The sequence below is a fragment of the Spinacia oleracea genome, chromosome 5 (genome assembly GCF_020520425.1).
Source record: "Spinacia oleracea cultivar Varoflay chromosome 5, BTI_SOV_V1, whole genome shotgun sequence".
In the NCBI taxonomy this organism is placed as follows: domain Eukaryota; kingdom Viridiplantae; phylum Streptophyta; class Magnoliopsida; order Caryophyllales; family Amaranthaceae; genus Spinacia; species Spinacia oleracea.
In genome coordinates, this window is record NC_079491.1 from 22,217,618 (window position 1) to 22,239,810 (window position 22,193).

Below are 22,193 nucleotides of genomic sequence, written 5' to 3' on the forward strand. Positions count from 1 at the left end.
CGAAGTACCCGGTAAAGAACAGGATAAGTTTCGTGAAGAACTGGATGAGTTTCGCGAAGAACAGGTTGAGTTTGACGAAGAACAAGCTGAGTCTCGCGGTGGCCGGAAATCGCCTGCTGGTGGTGGAAATACGCCAAAAATCGCCTATGAGATAGCTCTGTGAAAATAAAATGTAATAAATGAAAATTTACCCCTCCCCCTATATATAGGGAAGGGCAAAAAGGAGAAAAGTGACACGTGTCACCATCTCAACACTTATCCCAAAGGCGAAGCTGCAAATCAAAGGTCAAGAAGCGATATCCGGAAGATCGTTTCCAGAAATGCCCTTCTTGAGGGGCAAATGTTGTGGGCAAAAACACCGTGCCTTCGTGTACCAATGAGGATGTGACACATGGCACGTATTACGCCCCGTAATCAAAAACCGTACGAAGTCTACTCCGGAGTATGGGTATCAATCTACGTATCTACAATGTATATGTATTTGTATTTAAGTGTGTATGAATGTATGTACTGTACCTATACCTGAAAAGGGGCTTAAGTAGTAAGTATCCTAAGTAGTATAAATAAGCACAATAGGCCCAAATAGCCCACTATTGCCAAAAAGGGCCAGAAAACTATAAGAAGGAAGGACACATGTCCACCTCCCATACCTTAGCCAATCATGTAAAGGGAATATTAGGTTATTCCCACAAAAACCTAGTACTATAAATAGTCCCACTTCCCTAGAAAAAGGGGTCACAATCAATACAATCAAGGGCAATTGCTGCTCTGCCTTCTCTCTACTTTCTCTCTCTATAAAAATACATTCTTGTTAAGTTCTCAGTTACAGGAAAACCTCCAGGGTATCTCACCGGAAAAACCCCACAACACATTTTTTCGTATATTGGGTCAAAAAAGATGAAACATTATCATTATTATTATTATAATAATTTCTATTATTATTATTATTGTTATATATTATAACCGATCCAATGTACAGAACATGTCCAAATCAAAATCAATAAGTCCAGATTATGTATAGCTTAGAACCGATTTATCTAATTATTCTGTCCATATAATAACCCATATAATCAGCACCAAACCAATTTGTTTTGATCATGTCTAGATTAGAACCGATTTGTCCAAATCATATCCAGATTAAAACTTATACATCCAAATCAAAATCGATTTATCCAGATCATGTCCAGCTTAGAACCGATCTCTCCAAATCATGTCCAGATCAAAACCGATTTGTATAGATCAGAATTGACCAGTCCGGATCAGAAACAATATATATAGATCATGTCAAGATGAGAATTGATATGTATAAATTTGAATAACATTTATTTCACGTGTAAATTGATATCAATAATTGTAGATTTTTATTTAAATCTTAATTTTGAAAAATAGGACCAAATCAAATAAGATTAGAAAAAAGTAAATTTCGATCATATCATACCAGTCAAATCAAACCAGCAGAAATAAGGTAAACTAAACGGGCCCTTAAACCCCTTTTATTTCTTTCCCTTTACTTATCACAAAACCTTAGGCCAGTTGCTTCCAGCTTAAACCCTAATCTCAAAACCTCGTTTTCCGGCTATGGCAACCTCCAACCTCCAACCCATATTCCGATTATGTCGCCGTAAATGGGGAGAAGACTCGTATCATGGGGTAACATCTTCTCTGTGTTATTTTGTGTGCAAACCATGCTTTCTTGTTCACGTGAACTGATCGTCGGAACTTTACGCCGAGCAGCTGGCAACGGAGCGGATATTTTCTTCCTCTTTACTTTGGTAACATCTCACGTTTCCCTGTTAAAAGGTCAGTGGGGTTATTTCATGTTGTTTAAGTTGATCAATTCCAATGGAAATCGTTACGTCGGGTGCTTAACAGTGATGGTAATTGTCACTTTCTTTCTTCTTTTGGCGTCAAAAGTTGCGGTGAAGAAATTTTCAAAGCATCACTAATGCAGGAATCACTGAGCTTATTTCCTCTACATAATAATGTTAGTATGAAATACTTCTCTTGGATGTTATCATTTGGAAGCTAGTAAGATTAATCGTAAACGACCTCATCGTTATCTTTGACTGGTAGTGTTTATATTTTGGTTTTGCATGTCATATTAGCATGTCGTATCAGTTGAAAGTTTTATATGAGTAAATTGGTGAATGCTTAATTGAAATTAAGCATATTTTTGGTAGTTGTTTTAGTAATATAATTCACTAGACGGATATGATTGTGCTTATTTTTGGGTCTTAATGGTGAGAGTGTTAACTCAATGTAGGATTGTTCAGAATAACCTATTATTTGGGAACATTTGAGTTCCTTTTGTTGGATTGAAGTTAGTTACGGAGTCCGTAAACTAATTTTTCGAAGAAAATGATTTTATTCACTTACAAATTTTTCGATCGTTAGTTTATTACAAAATTTTCCGATTTTTGTAAGTGAAAAAAATAATAGTTTACGGACTTCGTAACTAACTTCAATCCAACAAAAAGAAGTCAAATTAGACAAATCGGTTCTAAGCTGGACATAATTTGGAATTATTGATCTTGATTTGGACATGTTCTGTACATTGGATCGGTTATAATATATAGCAATTATAATAATAATAATAATAATAAATACAATTATAGTTTAGAACATAAGTGTCGATTATTTAGAAAATATACTCTTACTTAAAGTAATGAGAAATTTCACCTAATTCATAGTGATGACTGATGATTAGATCTTTGATTGACACTCGCCTTTCCCATTTCTAGTTGTGCAGTCTGCTCCACCGAACTCTCCGATTAATACTTACTACTACAAAAATGGCCTAAGGATCTACTCATATGGCACCATATAAATAAATAAATATCCGGTTTCTTAGATAAAGAAACCTCATGCGAGAGATATATAGTTTTTTAGGAGAAAGTGAGAAACCAACTATCACTGAAATCTAGTTTCTTAGATCTCACTCCGTCTCTTTTTGTTATTTATGTTTGATATTTTGCACGCGTTTTAAATACTAAATAATGTGCATTGAGATTCTTCTATTTTTTTATTTAAACAATGCAAACTACATTTATTCATAATGTTTTCACGTTTATCAAAATTAGGAATTGGCCACGCGCCATCGCGCGCGAATGCACACAAAAAAGAAAGATAAATTTTATTTGTAGAAAAGGGAGTGCCAACAATGTAATAAAACATAATGTCACTATTGCCTTTTGAACATGAGAGTGTACTAAAGCAACTAAATAAAATTGTATTTACGATATTTATAATTTTTATTACTACGTAACTGAGTAGGAAATAATTGCTGATGTATTAGACTAAAGGCCAATTGAAAACAAGCTCTCTATTATTCTATTTGTACAAGTACATCACAAGGGTAAAATTGCATACATATAATCCCTACCTTGGTTAAAGTATGAGCTATATTTTAGGGTAATGTTCTAATGAGAAATGAGATGTATCCCAAATTTTCCTTAGTAACAATTTTTTTAAGACGAAATATAAACTTGTAGCTTGCCTCTAGAGCATGCCGCTATATCTAAATTTGTCACCAATGTGTAAATTTCACCCAAGTTTAAAAATTTAGAAAGACCAAGAATACATTAGAAGAGTTCTTCAAAAAATAGCCACATGTCGAAGAAGCTTTGTAGCAGCAACAGGTTGGAGAAGATAAGTAGCACCAAAAGCTCCTTGAGGTCCCATCTCAACAAAGGACTTCAGTTAAGGAGCATATCTAGCTCCAGCTGTTGAAATGACACCCAAATCACCTCTAATAGTCAAAAGAGGGTGTAGACGCCTACATTTGTCCCTACGTCTCATGCGGTGTGTTCGATGATGAAACTAAACACTGCTTGACTAAACTTTCCTAAGTATGCGACGAATAATCCGTGACAATCCCGAAAACCATATTTCCATTTTTAGAAACTGCTATTTATAGTAACTTCTATGCTTAACTGCTTCCCAGAATGGAAACCGTATAAGATAAATATTCAAAGTGGTTAACGTGCACTACAATTAACCCGTGGATAAAGAATAGAAGTTGCATCCCAACTGATATTCTTAAGAGATAAAACCGTGAGTGAGATTCGAATAAATACTGGAACAGTAGAAGTAAAACACCAGCGCTGGAAATTTCCAACGCTCGGCACATATGTGCCACAAATATTCGTTCGCACCAAACAGAGCGCCATAATACTCTGGGGCTGCAATTTGGTTCTCACTCAATCACGCAAAGATAAAGTTTAAGCTATATAGTTGTCATAATACAGATATGGCGCTACCTTCCTGGGCGCTAGAAAATAACAACGCTCCTGATCAGAGCGCTACAATTTTCTAGCGATGCAGGTTGCTTTTAAGAAAACTCTTGTTTCTCCGGACTTATCTTATTCTGGCCTGTTACACTATAAATAGGGCCTCTAAAATCCGGAAAATAACACACAATCCCAACCTAAAAACCGTAAGCTTGAGTATTGACGGAAGCTTCTATCTGTCCTATATTCTCATCCGTCTGTCGTATTAACACACTGTTAACAGACGCTGCTCGCACGTCGCCTAGTTCAGTACAGACTTTACTGAAGTTTTGACCCAATCCCTAGCCTAAACACTCAAAACTCTGGAAGAATCCTGCCCCGCAGTCAGTTAGTTACCGGAAAGTTCGAAAAGTTAAAAGGAAAGCTAGCAAAGTCAAGTGGTAGGTGTTCTTGAGAACCGCAGTATAGCCTACGCCATACTGTAACGTGAAACCTATATTTTTACAGCTATCATCACCATATAAATTTGCTCAGTTAATCTGTTTATTGAATCACGCCTAATGAGATAATCTCTTGACAAATCTGATTATTGCTAAGCATCTTAAATCAATCTAAATCACCGTTTTGACGATTGTTTAGTAAATATCTATGCATTGAAGTTAATCCATATTAGTAATGTAGCATAATGCATGTCCCTTTCGTCGTCGCATTGAACTAATAAGGACCGCCGCATGGGCTAATGCTGGGCACTCCCCGTATTAGTAAACGTCCCCCGAATTCTCAATCTCTACTCCGCTGGATGTACATTGAGCGATCTCCACATCAAGGATCACAAGGGAACCTATGGCCGTTGTGTGATAAATATGTTTAAGTTCTAGGCATATTACGATAATCGGGTTTTGTCAGTTTTCTTAAAATGAATGGCGACTCCTATAGACTAGTAAAAAAGAGGCTAACACCCACAGTTAGTTCCTATTTACTTAATATGCTTACCACATCCAGACGGAAAAAGTCATGCGAGCCGTACACTCTTTTATAGGCGCCCCGTCGTGTTTTTTCGACCCCCTCACAGTGGAGACTCCACTGGGGAAAATATTGAAGTAATTTGTGCAAGTAGTGCGTCGGTGAGGAAGCCGTATAGCAGAAATCAAACGCTATGCCACAATTATTTCCTTATTAAGTTGGGATGACCTGAAGTATTCAATGTGACGAATCATTGCGACAGAACCGCATACCTAATCTCGGCTTCGTTGGCATGTTTCATCTCGGAAGCTCGGAATAAGGACACCTATCAACCCGGGGGTGCAAGCACTTCGGATGTTGTCCACTCGACATGTTCGCAATGTAGCACATCCACCAAAATGAAACCGCTTATCTCCTAGGCCCATTCACGGTATATGCCACTCCAGCACGTATCGGATAAGCCTCGATAAAATTCGTCATGAACCTGGCTACTCTGACAAGGGCCTGTTAGGGGATTGGCGATAGGTTTGGTACACTTTGACACCCAAGTCTATTATACCTTAGAGACTAGCATAAACTAAATGTGCATTATACCTGAATTCATGTTTGCTATTAGTTTCGTGTAGATATCTCATGTGCTATGTGAAACTAACCAACCAGACACTTAGTTTAAGGTCAACAACGTTGTCAAAATCCAAAAATGCTTCAAAACGTCGAAATGAATAAATAAAACTACGAATCAGAATAAAGTTCCGCAGCTAGGGTCAAAGCGCCAGAATAAACCAGCGTTACCCTAGACAGCGCTAGAATTTTCTAGCGCGCACCTAAGGAGCGCCAGAAATTTCTAACGCCTGCAACGAGGAAATAAACAAGCCGATATGGGCAGCGCCAGAAACTGAACTACGCTGACCAAGCAAGCGCTGGAAAAATCTAGCGCTTTACTAAGGTGCGCTATTTTATTCCAGCGCATACCCGGCCTGCTTGTTCCTCGCATTCAAGCATGTAATTTAGAGTTTAAAAGTCAAGAGTTGAACCTGTGAAATTAAATTCAAAAGACCGAAATACGCCTTCAAGCCAAATAATCTTTCATGATCGGGTTGATTAAGAGAGTTATTTTATTTGCATTGTTTCTAAACTCTATTTTAATAATTAGTCTAGACTATACTTAGCTATTGGATTGTTTTAAATTGGATTTCGGTTTGGGCCTATACGGTTCCAAATTGTGGCAGATGTCATTAACTATTATTTATATTTTTAAAGTTATTTAGTTATTTCCCTTGTGTAATTCTGGTATTAGCCTTAACCGTTATCACGGTGGCAGTAATATTCTAGTAATTACTTTAATTATTTTAGAAAATGATTTTATAAAAGTAAGGAATGATTAGGGTGTTACACGGTAGGTTAGAGATTAACTTAACATGGAGCATATTTTTGGAATTTTTACATCTTCTAACATTATTGTGTGTGTGCGTGTATGTGCGCGTGTGCGCTTTAAAATCCGGCCCCAATCTATCCATTAAAATATTGATTAACTTTTATGCTACAGACTTCTGCATAAGAAGCTGCTACCAAATAATAGACTTTTGCATATTAAACTCTGACTATGGCGTGTGTGTGTGTGTGTCAACTTTAAAATCCGGCCCCAATCTATCCATTTAAATATTGATTAACTTTTATGCTACAGACTTCTGCATAATAAGCTACTACCGAATAATAGATTTTGCATATTAGAACACTGACTATGGCGTAGACTTCTACATTTTGAGCTCTTACCATGGTGTGAGTCAGTGGTGAAAGTTTATACTATAGATCAAGCTTAATCCAATATTTTTTTTCCCAGAATAATTATTTCAAACTTAACAACAAATAAACCCCCCTTAATACAGACTTTCGCATATTAAGGCTCTGTTCTGTTTGATTTATTTTGACTTATTTCAACAAAATAAGTTCGGTTAAGTTCAGATAAGTTTAGATAATATAAATTCAGGAAAAAAATATTTTTTTTCAAACATTTTCACACGCAAATAAGTTTATTTTCGATAAAATAAGTTCAGATAATTCGGATAAGTACAGAAAAGTTTAGATAATATAAGTTCATACAAAAAATCTAATAGAATGGAGCCTAATACGAATTACTCCCTCCGTCCCGGAATACTCGCAGCATTTGACTTTTTGCACTATTCACATAATTTACTTTGACCATATTTTATTTCTAGCATATGAAAACAAATGTTATTATATAATATACTGTTGGGTTCATCTTAATAAATATTTTCAAAATATTAATATTTTATAAGTTTTTATAATATATAGTTAAAGATATTGGTGGTCAAAGTTTTGTATTGACAAGTGTGTCCAGTCAAAATGGTGCGAGTATTCCGGGACGGAAGGAGTATATATAAGTACCCCGTAGTAGTTAAATCATTAATAAAGTCAAACTAATCTTGTGTTTATAACGATTGTTTATTTTGATCGCAAATTCGATTATACAGGCGTGTGTATGGTGCAATTGGTGCACCTGTCCCAAAACGACACGCGTTAAAATATAAAACGCGGTTACGCGGGTTTCTGGAGAAGGAAAAGAACAAACGTTGTTTTTTGTTAATGAAAAGAACAAACGTTGTTTTTTTGTTAAAGAAAAGAACAATGGCTGCTTTGTTTTATTTTGATTTGGAAAAGAACAAACGTTGTTTTTTGTTAATGAAAAGAACAAACGTTGTTTTTTTGTTAAAGAAAAGAACAATGACTGCTCTGTTTTATTTTGATTTTTTTTTCGCTCCATTTTTCTGGTATATATATCTTCCTTTTTATAATTTCGAATCAGAAACTATGAAGAGGAGAGAGAAACTATAAAGAGGAGAGAGAAACTGTGAAGAGGAGAGAGAAAGTAATGGAAAATTTAGTTGATCTTTGTACTTCAATTTCAAATTCTATTGATTCTTCTTCTTCAAATTTGAATTCCTCAGCTGATAATCTGATTTGTGAAGGTAATTTTTCAATTTTTTAAAAACGAATTACTTGTTTGTGATGATTTTGATTTTGATTTTGATTTTCGTTATTTGATCATTTGAATTCATTTTGATTTTGTTGATCATTAGATTTCTGCATATCTGAAATTACTCTGATTAATGTATTTTATTATATATGTTCTTATACATTTTCAGAAATTTTGAATAATGCGTTGGATCAATCGAAAGAAAATGATGTTGATGATGATCCAGAATCTTATGTGGTTGTTGGTCAAGGTATTAGTCCTGTTCTTTTTTTCGATTTTATATGTTCTTTTAGTCTAACGTTTTGTTCTTTTATATATTGGTTCTGTAATAAGTGATTGTAAGTAATGTAATAATAATAATTGATTGTAATAATACAGAAAATAATCATTGAACATGTTGTTCTTTTTTGCTTTAGCTTGTTGTTCTTTTGATATTACACACATCATTTCAAATTGTTCTTTTATCATTTTTGTTGTTCTTTTATCATTTTTGTTGTTCTTTTATTTTTTTTCTTGTTCTTTTCACATTGTTAATAGGTGTTCTACATGATTTGTTCTTTTCTGTTGTTTATAATGTTCTTTTTCTTTATTTTATTATGTTGTTTTATTTTTTATCTTGTTGTTCTTTTTTGCTTTAGCTTGTTGTTCTTTTGATATTACACACATCAGATCAAATTGTTCTTTTGTCATTTTTGTTGTTCTTTTATTTTTTTTCTTGTACTTTTCACATTGTTAATATAAGTGTTCTATATGATATGTTCATTTTCTGTTATTTATAATGTTCTTTTCATTTACTTTATTATGTTCGTTTATTTATAATGTTTTTTTCCTGTTATTTATAATGTTCTTTCTCTGTACTTTATTATTTTCTTTTATGCTCTATTGTTGTTCTTTTTGTGTTGGTAATGTTCTATTATTTTTGTAGATTTTGAAGAACCAGTTTCACTTGAGGGTAGTGTAGTTAAGGATGATGATGAAGCGTATGAGTTATACAATAGTCATGCTTTTAGGAATGGTTTTGGTACTAGGAAGGGTAAAAAGGAGTATAGGAATGGTACCAAAATAGTTCGGCAGAGGTTCTTTGTTTGTGCATATGATGGTTTTAAAAAAGCTGATGGTGTTGTGCCTAAATGTTACAAAAAAATTGATAGGAGAACTGGATGCAAGGCATCAGTTCAGTTTGATGTTGATAAGAAAACTAGAGTGTATGTTCTTTCTAAATACTCTCGTGTTCATAACCATTCAATGGTTCCCGCCAATAAGAGATATCTTATTAGGTCACATAGGAACATATCAAAAGAACAGTTGGCTTTCCTTACTACGTTTAGTTGTAGTGGTACTAAGATTGCTGATGTTCTTCGAGCAATGAGGAAAGAAGTAGGTGGTGAAGCTAATTTATGATTTACTATTCCCGATGCATATGATGCTGTCAATGCGGAGAAAAAGAATAAGTTGGATGGTTGTGATTCAAATCAATTGATTAGGTGGTTTGCAATGAGACAAGCTAATGAATACGACTTTTATTATGATTTTCAACTTAATGAATTTAATCAATTGACCAATTTTTTTTGGAGAGACGGGAGAATGCAGTCTGATTATGAAGCATTTGGGGATTTATTGATTCATGATACAACATATCGTACTAATAAATACGATATGATATGTGGTCCTTTTGTTGGAATGAATCTCCACACTCAAAATATCATGTTTGGAGTTGGGTTTCTTTTGAATGAGAAGGCAGGTTCTTTTGAGTGGCTTTTTAATTCTTTTTTGATATCTATGGGTGGGAAGCAACCGGTTACTATCATGACGGATCAGAGTTCTGCCATGGACAAGGCTATAAGGTATCGTCGATTATGATCCTATTATGTTCTTTATTGTACATTCATTATGTTCTTTTTATTACTTTTAATGTTCTTTTTATTAATATTATATATATATATATATATATATATATATATATATATATATATATATATATATATATATATATATATATATATATATATATATATATATATATATATATATATATATATATATATATTGCTTTTTGTTGATGTGTTTTAGGAAAGTGTTTCCTAAATCAAGGCATCGGTTATGTACATGGCATATAGGAGAAAATGCTATTGTAAACATCAAAGGTGTTATGGCTAAGGATGGTTTCAAACGTAGATTTGATTATGTTTTGAAATATACTGACACAATTGCCGAGTTTCAACATTATTGGAATAGGTATATTTTCCTAAATACACTTTATAATTCTGATAGTGTTTTTTTTGTTCTTTTGTTTTCTTTATGTGTTCTTTTATTTTTCTTCTGATGTTCTTTTTATTTTCATTGTTCTTTTCTATATATTGTTCTTTTTATTTTCGTTGTTCTTTTCTATATATTGTTCTTTTTATTTTCATTGTTCTTTTTTTTTATATATATTGTTCTTTTTTATATGTTACGCGTTTTTTGTGTGACTTATTGTTCTTTTTTTTTCCTAAATACACTTTATAATTCTGATAGTGTGTTTTTTGTTCTTTTGTTTTCTTTATGTGTTCTTTTATTTTTCTTCTGATGTTCTTTTTATTCTCGTTGTTCTTTTCTATATATTGTTCTTTTTATTTTCGTTGTTCTTTTTTTTATATATTGTTCTTTTCTATATTTTACGCGTTTTTTGTGTGTACGTTTTGTGTGACTTATTGTTCTTTTTTTTTGTTATTTGTTCTTTTGTAGTCTTATGACTGATTACAATTGCAAGACACACAAATGGATAGAGAGGTTATATGATTTGAAAGAGAAATGGTGTCCTGCATATAACAAAGAGTGGTTTTCTGGGGGTATTTTATCTTCTCAAAGGAGTGAGACGACAAATCATTCTATTTCTAGGAGGTTGCATAAAACGAATGGTTTATGTGATTTTTATAAGTGTTTTTTAGATGTAATTGATGAATGGAGAAGTAAGGAGAACGAGGGAGATTATAATTCTTCTACTGGAAATAGATATTACGCATGTGCGGATAACATGTTATGTTTGCATGCGCGGGATGTGTATACCATTGCAATATATTTGATATTTGAGCAACGATTCATCAAAGCAATTGGTTTGAGGTGTCAACGCATTTCCTATGAGTTTCCAGTTTCTAAGTACATTGTTGGGCATCCTACAAAGGATTTTATTAGACATGTTGTGAAGTTTAATGAGCAAGAGATGGTTGTTGATTGTACTTGCAAGTCATATGGAGAGATAGGAGTTCTTTGTTCTCATATTCTTCGAGTTTTCATTGTCCATAATGTTGAAGAGATTCCCAAACAATACATTATGAAGAGATGGACCAAAGAGGCTATGAACACGATTGTTGAAGAAGGAGAAGATAGAGATAATGAAGTAAGTGTTGTTTCTGCTTCAGTTTGGAGGATGCAAAGCATAAGAAATTGCATTAAAGTTATAAATGAAGCTCAACATTGTCCGGCTGCAAGGAAGCTTATTGATTTGGGTGTGTTGGATATGTCATGCAAAGTAAAGGAGTATATTGGTGGTGTTGAAGGGGATGATAATGTATCAAACAAGTATGTGCGAGATGAAACTCTACTTGATGTCGTTGAGCCTTCAACAGACACAGTTTTGCCGGATGTTGTGGAACCGATTGCTGAAAAAGTCATTCCAACAATGATTCAAAATCCACCAAATCGAAAGAGGAAGATTAAGAACGGGACTGAAAAGGCTAATGAGAGGAATGTGAGACCTAAAGGAATTGTTGAGAAGAAACGCAATAAACTTAAAGGTTGGAACAAGAGAAGAGAAAGACATGTTGATAATTTGAGGGAGGAAACTCAGTCTACTAATCAGGTACACTGTTCTTTTTAAAAATTAGTTGTTCTTTTATTACTTTAGAATGTTCTTTTTGTTTATCATTGTTCTTTTTTCCATTTATATGTTCTATTTATCCTTTTTGTTAATGATCTTTTAGTTTACTTTATTATGTTCTGTTGGCAAATTGTTCTTTTTAATAATCTATTTGTTCTTTTATTCCTTTAGTTTGTTCCTTTTGTTTATCATTGTTCGTTTTTCTTCCTATATGTTCTTTTTGTCTTTTTGTTTATGTTCTTTTGCTAAACAGTTCATTTTTTAAAACAACATCTATTTGTTCTTTTAATGTTTATTATGTTCTTTTTTTGAACTGTTCTTTTTTAATATCTATTTTGTTCTTTATTCCTTTATTATGTTCTTCTTTGTTTTTCATTGTTCTTTTTTCTTCCTAATCATGTTCTTTTTTTCCTTACTGTTTCTTTGTTCTTTTTCAGTGTATCATAAATTTACCTGTTGGTGGGGTTTTAGTTCATCCAACATCTTCAAATTCACAATTGGAAGCATATGTTACAGATGATTATTTTGGAGTACACATACATCCTTTGTAGATTCTTTTCGCGATTGGTAATTTGTTCATTTTTTAAAAGAACATATTAGTTGGATGAAGTTTTAAATGGGTAGGTTTTTTGATTGAATCTCAAAGAGTATATAATATGTACATATTTTTCATTTAAATGTATTTTTTAAATGCTTATGAAAGAACTATATATAGTTACCAAAAGAACTTATTCATAAGTGAAAAGAACAACTTCAAAATCATTAGTTAATTTAGACATTAAATTAGTAGATGTTCTCTCCTCTCTCTACGAAACTCTCAACCAAAACCCTAGATCTAGGTGTTTGTCGGCGGCCTGAGTTCGCCGCTCAACTCGGGTCGCCGGCCAACACCTCCTTTCGTCTAATAATAGTAGTTGAGTTGTAGATCGTCGCCAGTGGTGAAGGTGAAAGTAGTACCCTTTGTGGTTTGTTGGTTTTTTTTTCCCAATCCTTCTAATCGCCGTCGTCTTGTTTTGTGTCGGACCACCCCGATCTTGACGGTAAAGGTAGTCACCGCCGTCTTGTAGTGTCGACTTACCCCGACCTTGACGATAAAGGTAAAGGTTAGTTTAGGATTTCAGGTTGTTGGGATTAAATTGCCATTTGTGTGTGCCCGTTCTCCTCCGTTTTTCTTTGCGGTAGTCTCTAGGTTAGTTTATCAAGATGTTTAGTGTTAATGATGCGTTTTTGGGTATTATGTGTTGGTTTTTTCTTGTTTTTTCTAAGAATAGCCTGTTAAAGATTGTTGGTTCAGAATGTCTTCTGTGTTTTCTGGTGTTGTCTGGGTACTTCTTTTGGAGTTATTCAGATTGTAGGTGGTTTAACCCCTTTGTCAATCAAATGAGGGGTTTGTTGGAAGGTATGGGGAGTTATTGTGTGGTAAAGTCAGTCTCCCCATCTCTGATGTTGATGTTAGAAGAATGGAAGTTATCTGTTTTGAGTTGGCTTGGGGGTAATAGTGTTAGTTGTTTGGGTATGGAAAGAGTAATGAGTAATAGGAAGGTTCAGTGTCCTTGGGGTTGGGTTGTCAGTTGGTTGTGGAGGATAACTTGTGTTATTTCTCCTTTTAGGTTAGCGTTGAGGGTGTCTCTTAGCGCTTTCAAAAATCTTTATTTGAGCGCTGCTCCCCATTTTATGGGGGTTCATAGCATGCTATACAAGTTGTGTTTAGACGCTTGTGTGGAATACACAAGGTCTATTAATCTAGCCTGTCACATTGGTTCTCTTCCTCTCCTCTCCTTGTTCCCCCTGTTTTGCAGGTGCTTTCAGAATACTTCTAATGGTAAAGGACCTAACATCAGCACCATCTGCTATAAAGGAAACATAGATGCAAATTGCCTTTGCAAGATAACGTCGTGTAAGTGGCGTGAGCAAGGCATTTCCAACAATAACGGGCTGAATCAAGAAAAGCACAAAGCCCTTGCGTTATTTATTAATACTATTTGTAGTTTAGAATTTGTAATGGTTTATAATATCTTAGTGTTATTAGCATGTAGTGTAGGTTTGTAAGACTTTTATATTTGTAAGTTTGAGTCTATGTCAAAAAAAATAAAAAAAAATAGTAGATGTCAAAAGTTATATATATAATTTGAATTCACAACATAATACCTTAAGTATTTTCATCCTGATATTCACAGGAATTCAAAAGATTTTCAAACATTTTGAAAAGAACAATCAGTCAAAAGAACATTTACAAACAACCAGTTCAAAAGAACAATTGTTTCTAAACCAATTCACAAACTAGTTCAAAAGAACAATCAGCAACATTAAAAGAACACAGATACTATCAAACCATTGTTTCTAAGGAACACTATCAAACCATTGTTTTAAAAGAACAATAACAAACCATTGTTTTAAACCAAACAACAACCAACTCATGCTTGTTTTTAAACAACAACCAACATCCAATATCAAACCATTGTTTCAAAAGTAATGTCTATTCTACTTGATTTGCTTGTTTCAGTGCCAGATATCTCAACTCATGCTTCTCGTTCTGAGCGCTTGATAAGATTTGTGTTGCATAATGTATCCTTAGCTGCCGAATATAGTTTTTCTGAAAATAAAATAATAATGTGTTATTTAAATAACATATTTACAAGTTTCGAAAAAAAAATAAGATTTAGGAACTACTTACATCATCTTCACAGTTTGTAAATCCACAATCCCAATTCGGGTTGCCTTTATATGTCTCCATATGCCGCATTGCATACACCCCACAGTCGACTTTGTTTTCTCGATTTTTCCATGGCATTGAAGGTAATGTGATTTCATATTGCTTGATTTGTGTGTTTTTTAATGGATACCCTTCCAGCTCACAAAACTTCAACCATGCTTCAAACTGCATGGATTATAAAGAACAAAGATCAAAATATAAAACAACACGAAAATAAAAAAAGAACAGAAATACTTAAATATTATTTTGAGATGAAATTGACTCAATAGACTTACAGTCTTTTGGGGATTCTGTTCATATTTGTTCTCAAAAGGTATTCCCTCCGGTAGATCGAGATTGTCAAGAATTTCAACTTTCTTTGTTTTATTATTTATCACAATGAGGAAGAAATGTGCACCAGAACAGACAGGAAAGAACAACTACAAAAACAGAAAAGAACATTAGGCAAAGAAAAAAGAACATCAACTTAGCCAAAAAAAAAAAGAACATTTAGCAAAGAAAAAGAACATTTTTACCAGATGGTATCCCTTTAGAGATGAAACATTTGCAACTGACATTTCATGCTTAATGGAATCCACAAAATTCTGAAACCTCTTCTGCTCAGTTCCTTGGCTATCTTGTGTCCCACCATATGCGTCGTTTTGTAACAGCATATTCTTCATATAGAAAATAATTTTAAGTATATACTAGTATAAAATAATAAACAAATAAAATAATAAGGTTTTGGATGTTTTAAATCTTACGTAAGGAATTGTCGAAAAGTAGAATTTCATGTTCGACTTTACGCACTGGTCTCGATCATCATTCAACAGTTTTGCAAATGTGTCAATGATATTATTTTCCACCCAAACATCCCCACCTATTGTAAAAAAAAAAAAAAGAACAAACTTTAGTACAAAAGGAACACCTGAAATTAATTTTACCCAGGGTTTGCATATTAGCTCTTGTAATTAAGTTCCATTTGTCATAGTACACCAACTCAATGTTTTAAACAATAAAAATGATATCAATATAAGAACACTATAAATTTAAAAAGAACACGTAGATTGAATTAATTGCAATTGTGTTAAAATACTTACCTAGGATCACCCTCTCCAATTGCATAATCAAGAATGCATTTCAAATCCTTGTCCTCTTGGCTTAGTTTGTCACTAGCCTCAAGTAAATGTGAATACTGAATTAAAAACGGTGACCGTAACACTATAGGGACATTCTTGATTCTCTTCATTGTGGCAGGGATTTGACTTGTAGTTAGAACATCCTCTTCATCTTTTTTTGTTTTTGTTGGAACATCCTCTTCATCTCTTAGGAAAAGAACACATTGATAGTGAATAAAATAACAGTCTTAATATATGAAAGAACAGAGTCAAAATTAAAAAGAACAATTCAAAGAAGAAAAAGAACACCAAATCATATCTAATAGAACATAAGAGTGTTCTTACCTCAGATAGACTGATGGAGTTATCACTTTACCCTGGGAATCCGCTACATGAACTTTTGGGGTCTCAAAATCTTGTTCTTCTCGATTAGGGATTGGTGTCCCTTTTTCACTGCTTTTGTTCAAAGCATCATCATTGTTCTTCAAACTCTCAGGTACTCTGTGCAGAGAGAAAATATATTTTGAACATTCTAAAAGAACAAAATCATTTATAATAAAAGAACAAACGATCATTTAAAATAAAATACGATTAACATTAATGCATTAAGACAGATAAGAACACAATGACAATAGAAAAAGTACCAATGATGTTCATAAAAGAACAATATTTTATTAACAAAAAACAAATAATATTAAAGAACATGCAAAGATAGCAAAAAGAACATTAAGTACAATATAAAAGAACATTAAAGAAACACATGAAAGAGTGATCAAAAGAACAATGATAGTTAAAAAAAATCACATTAAATTGATATCATTAGAACACAACTTAAATCCATATTAAGGTAAGTACACAATAGAAGAATCATGTCCACAATTAAAAATCAAAAGAACAACTAAAATAAAAAAGAACAGCAAAGATAGGAAAAAGAACATTAAGTACAATATAAAAGAACATGCGATATAGAAGAAAGAATAATGCATCAATAATGAAGGAACATAGTTAAAATTGAAAGAAAAAGTCTCATTTTTTCTATACATGTGTAAGGTGACTGTGTTTAAAAGAACGCATACTCGGTTTTCGGTGGAGACTGCTGTTCTTTTTCTGAATAATCTTCCTTCTCCCCTGAAATCGTTTGAAGGTCACGTTCTGTTAAAGATTTGTTCATCAAGAGTGCTTGGATCCTCATCTCCTCTTCATAGTCATGTGTAGGGGTAATTTCTGAAATGGACGGTAGTCCAAGCTTCAAAGTCAAATCATTAACCCCATCATTTTCAGAGTCCATAGTGGGAGGTGTGAGAAATGGAGGTAATTCTGGTAGACTTTCCTCTGATAGAGGCTCCTCTGACATAGGTTTCTCTGTTTCTTTTTCCATAACAGTTTCTTTTTTCTTCCCTCTAGTCGCTTTCTTGACTGCATCATCAAATAAAATGGAGAAGTAGTCCGAGCTGAAAAACTCTTTGTCTTGACTCAGAATGGAACCCATCTCCTGTGAATCTTTTCTCTCCTCATTCGATGCATTCTTGGCGTTATCAAACACGGTTGGAAGTTGTGTTTCTGAACACTTGGACCACATCTCTGCCATATTAAATGACATTGTTTCTTTTACATCAACAGTCGTGTCAAAGAACTTCTTCGACAATGACAAGAGGCTGTTGAATTTGTTCATTACACCACTTAATTCAGCTGTGGTCTTCAAGAACTCCTGATGAAACTCCTGATGAAAATAACATAGTAAAAGAACATAAGAAAGACATGGGATAAAATTAAAATGAACAAATAAAGAAAAAGAACATGTCAAAGGATCAAAAGAACACATTAAAGGATTAAAAGAACATTATATCAGTACTGAATAGAACATTAAAAACAACATAGGGTAAAATGAAAAGAACAAATACATGAAAAAAGAACATCTTACAAGAATAAAAGAATATTAAAAATAAAATCCTGTTTCAATTTTATTTTTACCTCAACTGTCGAGGGTAGTTTGACTTCCTCGGGGTTGGAGTGTGTTTGTTGCTCTGGTATCTCCTGATCTTCACCGAGTTCAGTCACCGGTGAACTTTGATGTGCCTGTTGTTGTTTTTGCTGCTGTTGTTGTTTTTGTTGTAGTGGTGGTGGTGGTGGTACTTCTTCTTGTTCTGTTGGTGGTGGTTGTGGTTGTTCTTGTTCTTGTTGTGGTGGTGGTGGAACTTCTTCTTGTTCTGGTGGTGGTGGTTGTGGTTCTTCTTGTTGTGGTGGTGGTGGTTGTGGTTGTTCTTGTTCTTGTTCTTCTTGTGGTGGTTCTTCTTGTTCTTTTTCCAAAAGAATATCTCTCCTATACTGTATTAGCTCTGGTGGGCTTTCGATTCTGTCAAGAATGATACCATGTCCAAAGCCACACTCATTATCATGCTTAACCCTGCTGCTTATCATTTGTCTTGACCAGCATCTAATGATGGGGAAGCTCCTAGGAGGATATTCTTTTTCAATTTGCACTCGATCAAAATAACACACCTAATTTCAGAAAAACAACATATCTTTTTGGTTAGTTAGATAAAAAAGAACATGAAAGTAAAATGGTAGCTTAATGTTTAAAATATACCATTAAAAATGGTAGCGGACCAGCAAACCATCTGCTTCGGTCCTCATTCCAGTATTTAGCTGCCGTCAAAAGACTGGTATAGGCATAATGGCACCAATTCAGATTCCTTACTCGATTCAGATTAACCGTGCTAGCAAGGAATTTGAAGTTTGGCTTTGGAAATAGAAAAAAAAAAATATATAGTCATTATTCTTCATTGAATAATCAAAAAAGAATATTTACTCAAAAGAAAGTACATTACAGGAAGTTTACACGAAAAATAATAAGAAAAGAACATTAAAGAAACACATGAAAGAGTTACTAAAAGAACAATGATAGTTAAAAAAAAATACATTAAATTCAACACAAAAGAACACAACTTAAATCCAAATTTAGGTAAGTACATAACAGAAGAATCATGTCCACATTTAAAAATCAAAGGAACATCCAAAATAAAAAAGAACAGCAAACATAGGCAAAAGAACATTAAGTACAAAGAAAAGAACATTAGAGGAAGATTTAAAGAAAACTTATAAGAAAAGAACATTGAAGAAACACATGAAAGAGTGATCAAAAGAACAATGATAGTTAAAAAAAAGAACATTAAATTCATCACAAAAGAACACAACTTAAATCCATATTAAGGTAAGTACACAACAGAAGAATCATGTCCACAATTAAAAATCAAAAGAACAACAAAAATAAAAAAGAACAGCAGAGATAGGAAAAAGAACATGAAGTACAAAGAAAAGAACATTAGATCAAGATTTAAAGAAAAATTATAAGGAAAGAACATTAAAGAAACACATGAAAGAGATATTAAAACAACAATGATAGTCAAAGAAAAGAACATTAAGTTCAAAAAGAACACAATTTATATCCAAATAAAGATAAGTACACAACATAAGAATCATGTCTACAACTAAAATTTAAAAGAACAAAAATAAAAAAGAACAGTAAAGATAGTTAAAAAACATTAAGTATAAAGAAAAGAATTTTGAATTATACCGAAATGTTGGTAGTGGATTTGATCATTGTGTTAACAACAACCACGAGGAAAGATCTCTTCCAGTTATCATCAACTTTGGTGATTTCTTTGATCAATTTTTCTATCATTTTCACCAACTTTGGGCATCCAGATTGCACGTCCCAATATTTCCAAAAATCAGAAAATACTTTTTTCACCGCTGGATCTGTTTCATCTGTCAATTCAATCACCTGGTCTCCTCCAATAGGGATACCATACACAAGGTATATGTCCCCTATTGTAATATGCAAGGAAGATTTTTGTAAATCTAGGGCCCGGGTTGAAGAGTTGAAATGGGAAAGCAACTCGTACAGGAATGGATTTACATTTGGTGGTATGTCAAGGTTTAGAAAAGACCTGAAACCTAACTTTGTGATAGCTTGTTGCTTTGCCCTATTAATAGGTTTATCAGATGAAATTCCCTTCAAAAAGCGCATCAGCATTTGCGCAGTTTGCCTCACGTTCAGTTTGTGCTCATGGGGCTTTTGTTTGGGATCAATCACAGGTTTTTCTTCTTCCTTCACTTCCATTTCTCCATCAGCAATCATTATATCATTACCTCTCTGAAAACAGAAACAAAAGAGAAAAGATCATTAGTTAGAGTGTAAAAGAACAGTAAATGTACGAAATAGAACAAAATAAGCAACAATTTTTTGGTTATACCAGAAAAGAACATTAGGTATATTTTAAAAGAACATTAAAGAAAAATAAAAGAACATAGATATAGAGTGAGTTATTTGACCTTCTTTATGAAAAAGGCAGAGGAAGATATTGACTCTTCTTCCACTTCTTCTTCATCCTCTTCATAATCTTCACGAAGAACAATCTCTTTTCCCTTCTAACATAAAAAACAAATTATATTATCATTTTTTATTCTATAAATGTGTTGAATCCGTTTTCAAAGAAGAATATTTGTAGTTTTACCTTAGAAGTTCCTTTGCGCTTCTTATTCACTGGGGAAGATTTTTTCTTTTCTAGAGCTTCAAATTCCTCCTTGACCTCTTTCATCGTCTGAGAGAATTCTTCCTTATATAGCTGTAATCTGTTTAGAAACAAAAAGAACATTAGTTATAAAAAAAGAACATTAAATTCAACACAAAAAAAAAACACCACTTAATTCCAAATTAAGGTAACTACACAATTTAAGAATCATGTCCACAATTAAAAATCAAAAGAACATCAAAAATAATAAAGAACAGCAAAAATAGGAAAAAGAACATTACGTACAAAGAAAAGAACATTAGAAGAGTGATTTAAAAGAACAATGATAGCCAAAGAAAAGAACATTAAATTGAACACAAAAGAACCCAACTTAAATCCAAATAAAGGTTAAAAACATAATAAAAGATTAAAAGAACATTGTCAAAAAATAAAAGAACAATAAAATTTCAAAAGTTACCTTGTTCTGTTTCGATTTGGAATAGTTTTGACTTTTGTTCCTTTTTCTTTGTTTCAGGTTGTTCATCAACCTTCTGTGCATCATCTTCTTGTGCACTAATAATCAAAGAAATATTTTTTTAAGAAGAAAATAATGATTATAAATGATATGATATGTAGAACTAAAAAATATAGAATATACCTCGATCGAAAAGTTAACTTTCTCTTTTTTGGTTGGGGTTTTGGATGTTCATCCTCGTTTTCATCTTTCGAGGCATTGGTCTGTGCATTCAGCCTGTCTTCTTGTTCTTTCAGCTGTTTTTGAATGTTTAATAGCATTTCTTTCTGGTGAAGTATTTGCTTCCGTTGTTCTTCAATACTTAACATTCTGAAAAAAGAACAAACATAAAAGAACATTAAGATTTATTTCTAAAAATCATAAAAGAACAGAACAACAAAACCCAAAACAAAAAAAACAAGTGCACCGTTCTTAGGATGAACATGGCTTGTATTTCTTCTCCTTCCCCCTTTTTTTTTATTTTTTTTATTTTTCATTTTCTATATATATAATATTTCTCCTTTGAGATTCATAACTTCTAATTTTAGAAACACATTCTTGAGAGAGAAAAAGGAGAGTTTTTGGTTTCTCCCAACAGAGGAGAGATTCTATGAGAGAGAAAGTTCAAAACCAATTTTCTCCTTGTTAATTCTATGAGAGAGATTCTACTAGTATTTTGGTTTCTTCCAACAGAGGAGAGATTCTATGAGAGAGAAAGTTCAAAACAAATTTTCTCCTTGTTGATGAAGGTGCCTCGGGTGATTCAGGTAAATTTTCTCGTTCTTAATTCTATGTTCTTTTCCTATTTTAATGTTCTTTTCTTATAACTTTGTATTTCTATGGCATCAAAATAGTGTGTTCTTTTATAGAATGAGCAATTGTTCTTTTTACATATTTAAAGTGTTGTTTTCATATATTTTTTGATGAATAAAATAACAGAATTAAAGCATATTTTTAATCTCAAAAAATAAATTGTATCAAAAGTTCAGTAACAAATATTAAAATTCAACGTCGTGTTATTTTTTTAATTAGAACATATGTTGGCTGGAAAAGAACATTTGAAGAACTTAAAAGAACAAGAAAAAATATAGATGTAGTTTTATATTTGTACTTTTGTCTTTTTATATAAGTGTTCTTTTTGTGTTTTTGCTAATGTTCTTTTTGTGTTTTTTATATAAGTGTTCTTTTTGTGTTTTTGCTAGTGTTCTTTTTATGTTTTGCTACTGTTCTTTTTTAATTAGAACATAAATTAGTTTGAAAAGAACAATTCCAGCAGTTAAAAGAACAAGAAAAAATATAGATCTGGTTGAAA

General features: G+C 32.9%; 3 protein-coding genes and 1 long non-coding RNA gene across 4 annotated transcripts in view; 2 read left to right on the forward strand and 2 right to left on the reverse strand.

The window, feature by feature from the left end:
- The window catches only part of LOC130461358 (protein FAR1-RELATED SEQUENCE 5-like), a 31,822-nt gene extending 22,234 nt beyond the window's left edge, over positions 1-9,588 (forward strand). The window contains exons 2-3 of the mRNA XM_056829435.1: positions 8,357-8,437; positions 9,113-9,588. Of these exons, the coding sequence (XP_056685413.1) occupies positions 8,357-8,437; positions 9,113-9,588 (557 nt within the window). The remainder of the gene's footprint in view (positions 1-8,356; positions 8,438-9,112) is intronic.
- A 1,298-nt stretch (positions 9,589-10,886) lies between these two features.
- On the forward strand, positions 10,887-12,853 carry LOC130461251 (protein FAR1-RELATED SEQUENCE 5-like). Its single transcript, XM_056829254.1, has 2 exons — positions 10,887-12,025; positions 12,481-12,853. Exons 1-2 carry the CDS (start codon positions 10,916-10,918, stop codon positions 12,592-12,594), a joined length of 1,224 nt encoding a protein of 407 aa, XP_056685232.1. The 5' UTR covers positions 10,887-10,915; the 3' UTR covers positions 12,595-12,853.
- A 1,876-nt stretch (positions 12,854-14,729) lies between these two features.
- Positions 14,730-15,641, reverse strand: LOC130460649 (uncharacterized). The gene is made up of 3 exons (XR_008920576.1): positions 15,500-15,641; positions 15,032-15,412; positions 14,730-14,921 (listed from the first exon to the last, which is right to left on the reverse strand). It is a non-coding gene; the product is annotated as an uncharacterized lncRNA (long non-coding RNA).
- A 1,193-nt stretch (positions 15,642-16,834) lies between these two features.
- LOC130461048 (uncharacterized) lies at positions 16,835-20,005 on the reverse strand. Its single transcript, XM_056828936.1, has 4 exons — positions 19,428-20,005; positions 18,441-18,593; positions 17,825-18,352; positions 16,835-17,573 (listed from the first exon to the last, which is right to left on the reverse strand). Exons 1-4 carry the CDS (start codon positions 19,992-19,994, stop codon positions 16,914-16,916), a joined length of 1,908 nt encoding a protein of 635 aa, XP_056684914.1. The 5' UTR covers positions 19,995-20,005; the 3' UTR covers positions 16,835-16,913.
- Positions 20,006-22,193: the final 2,188 nt, after the last annotated feature.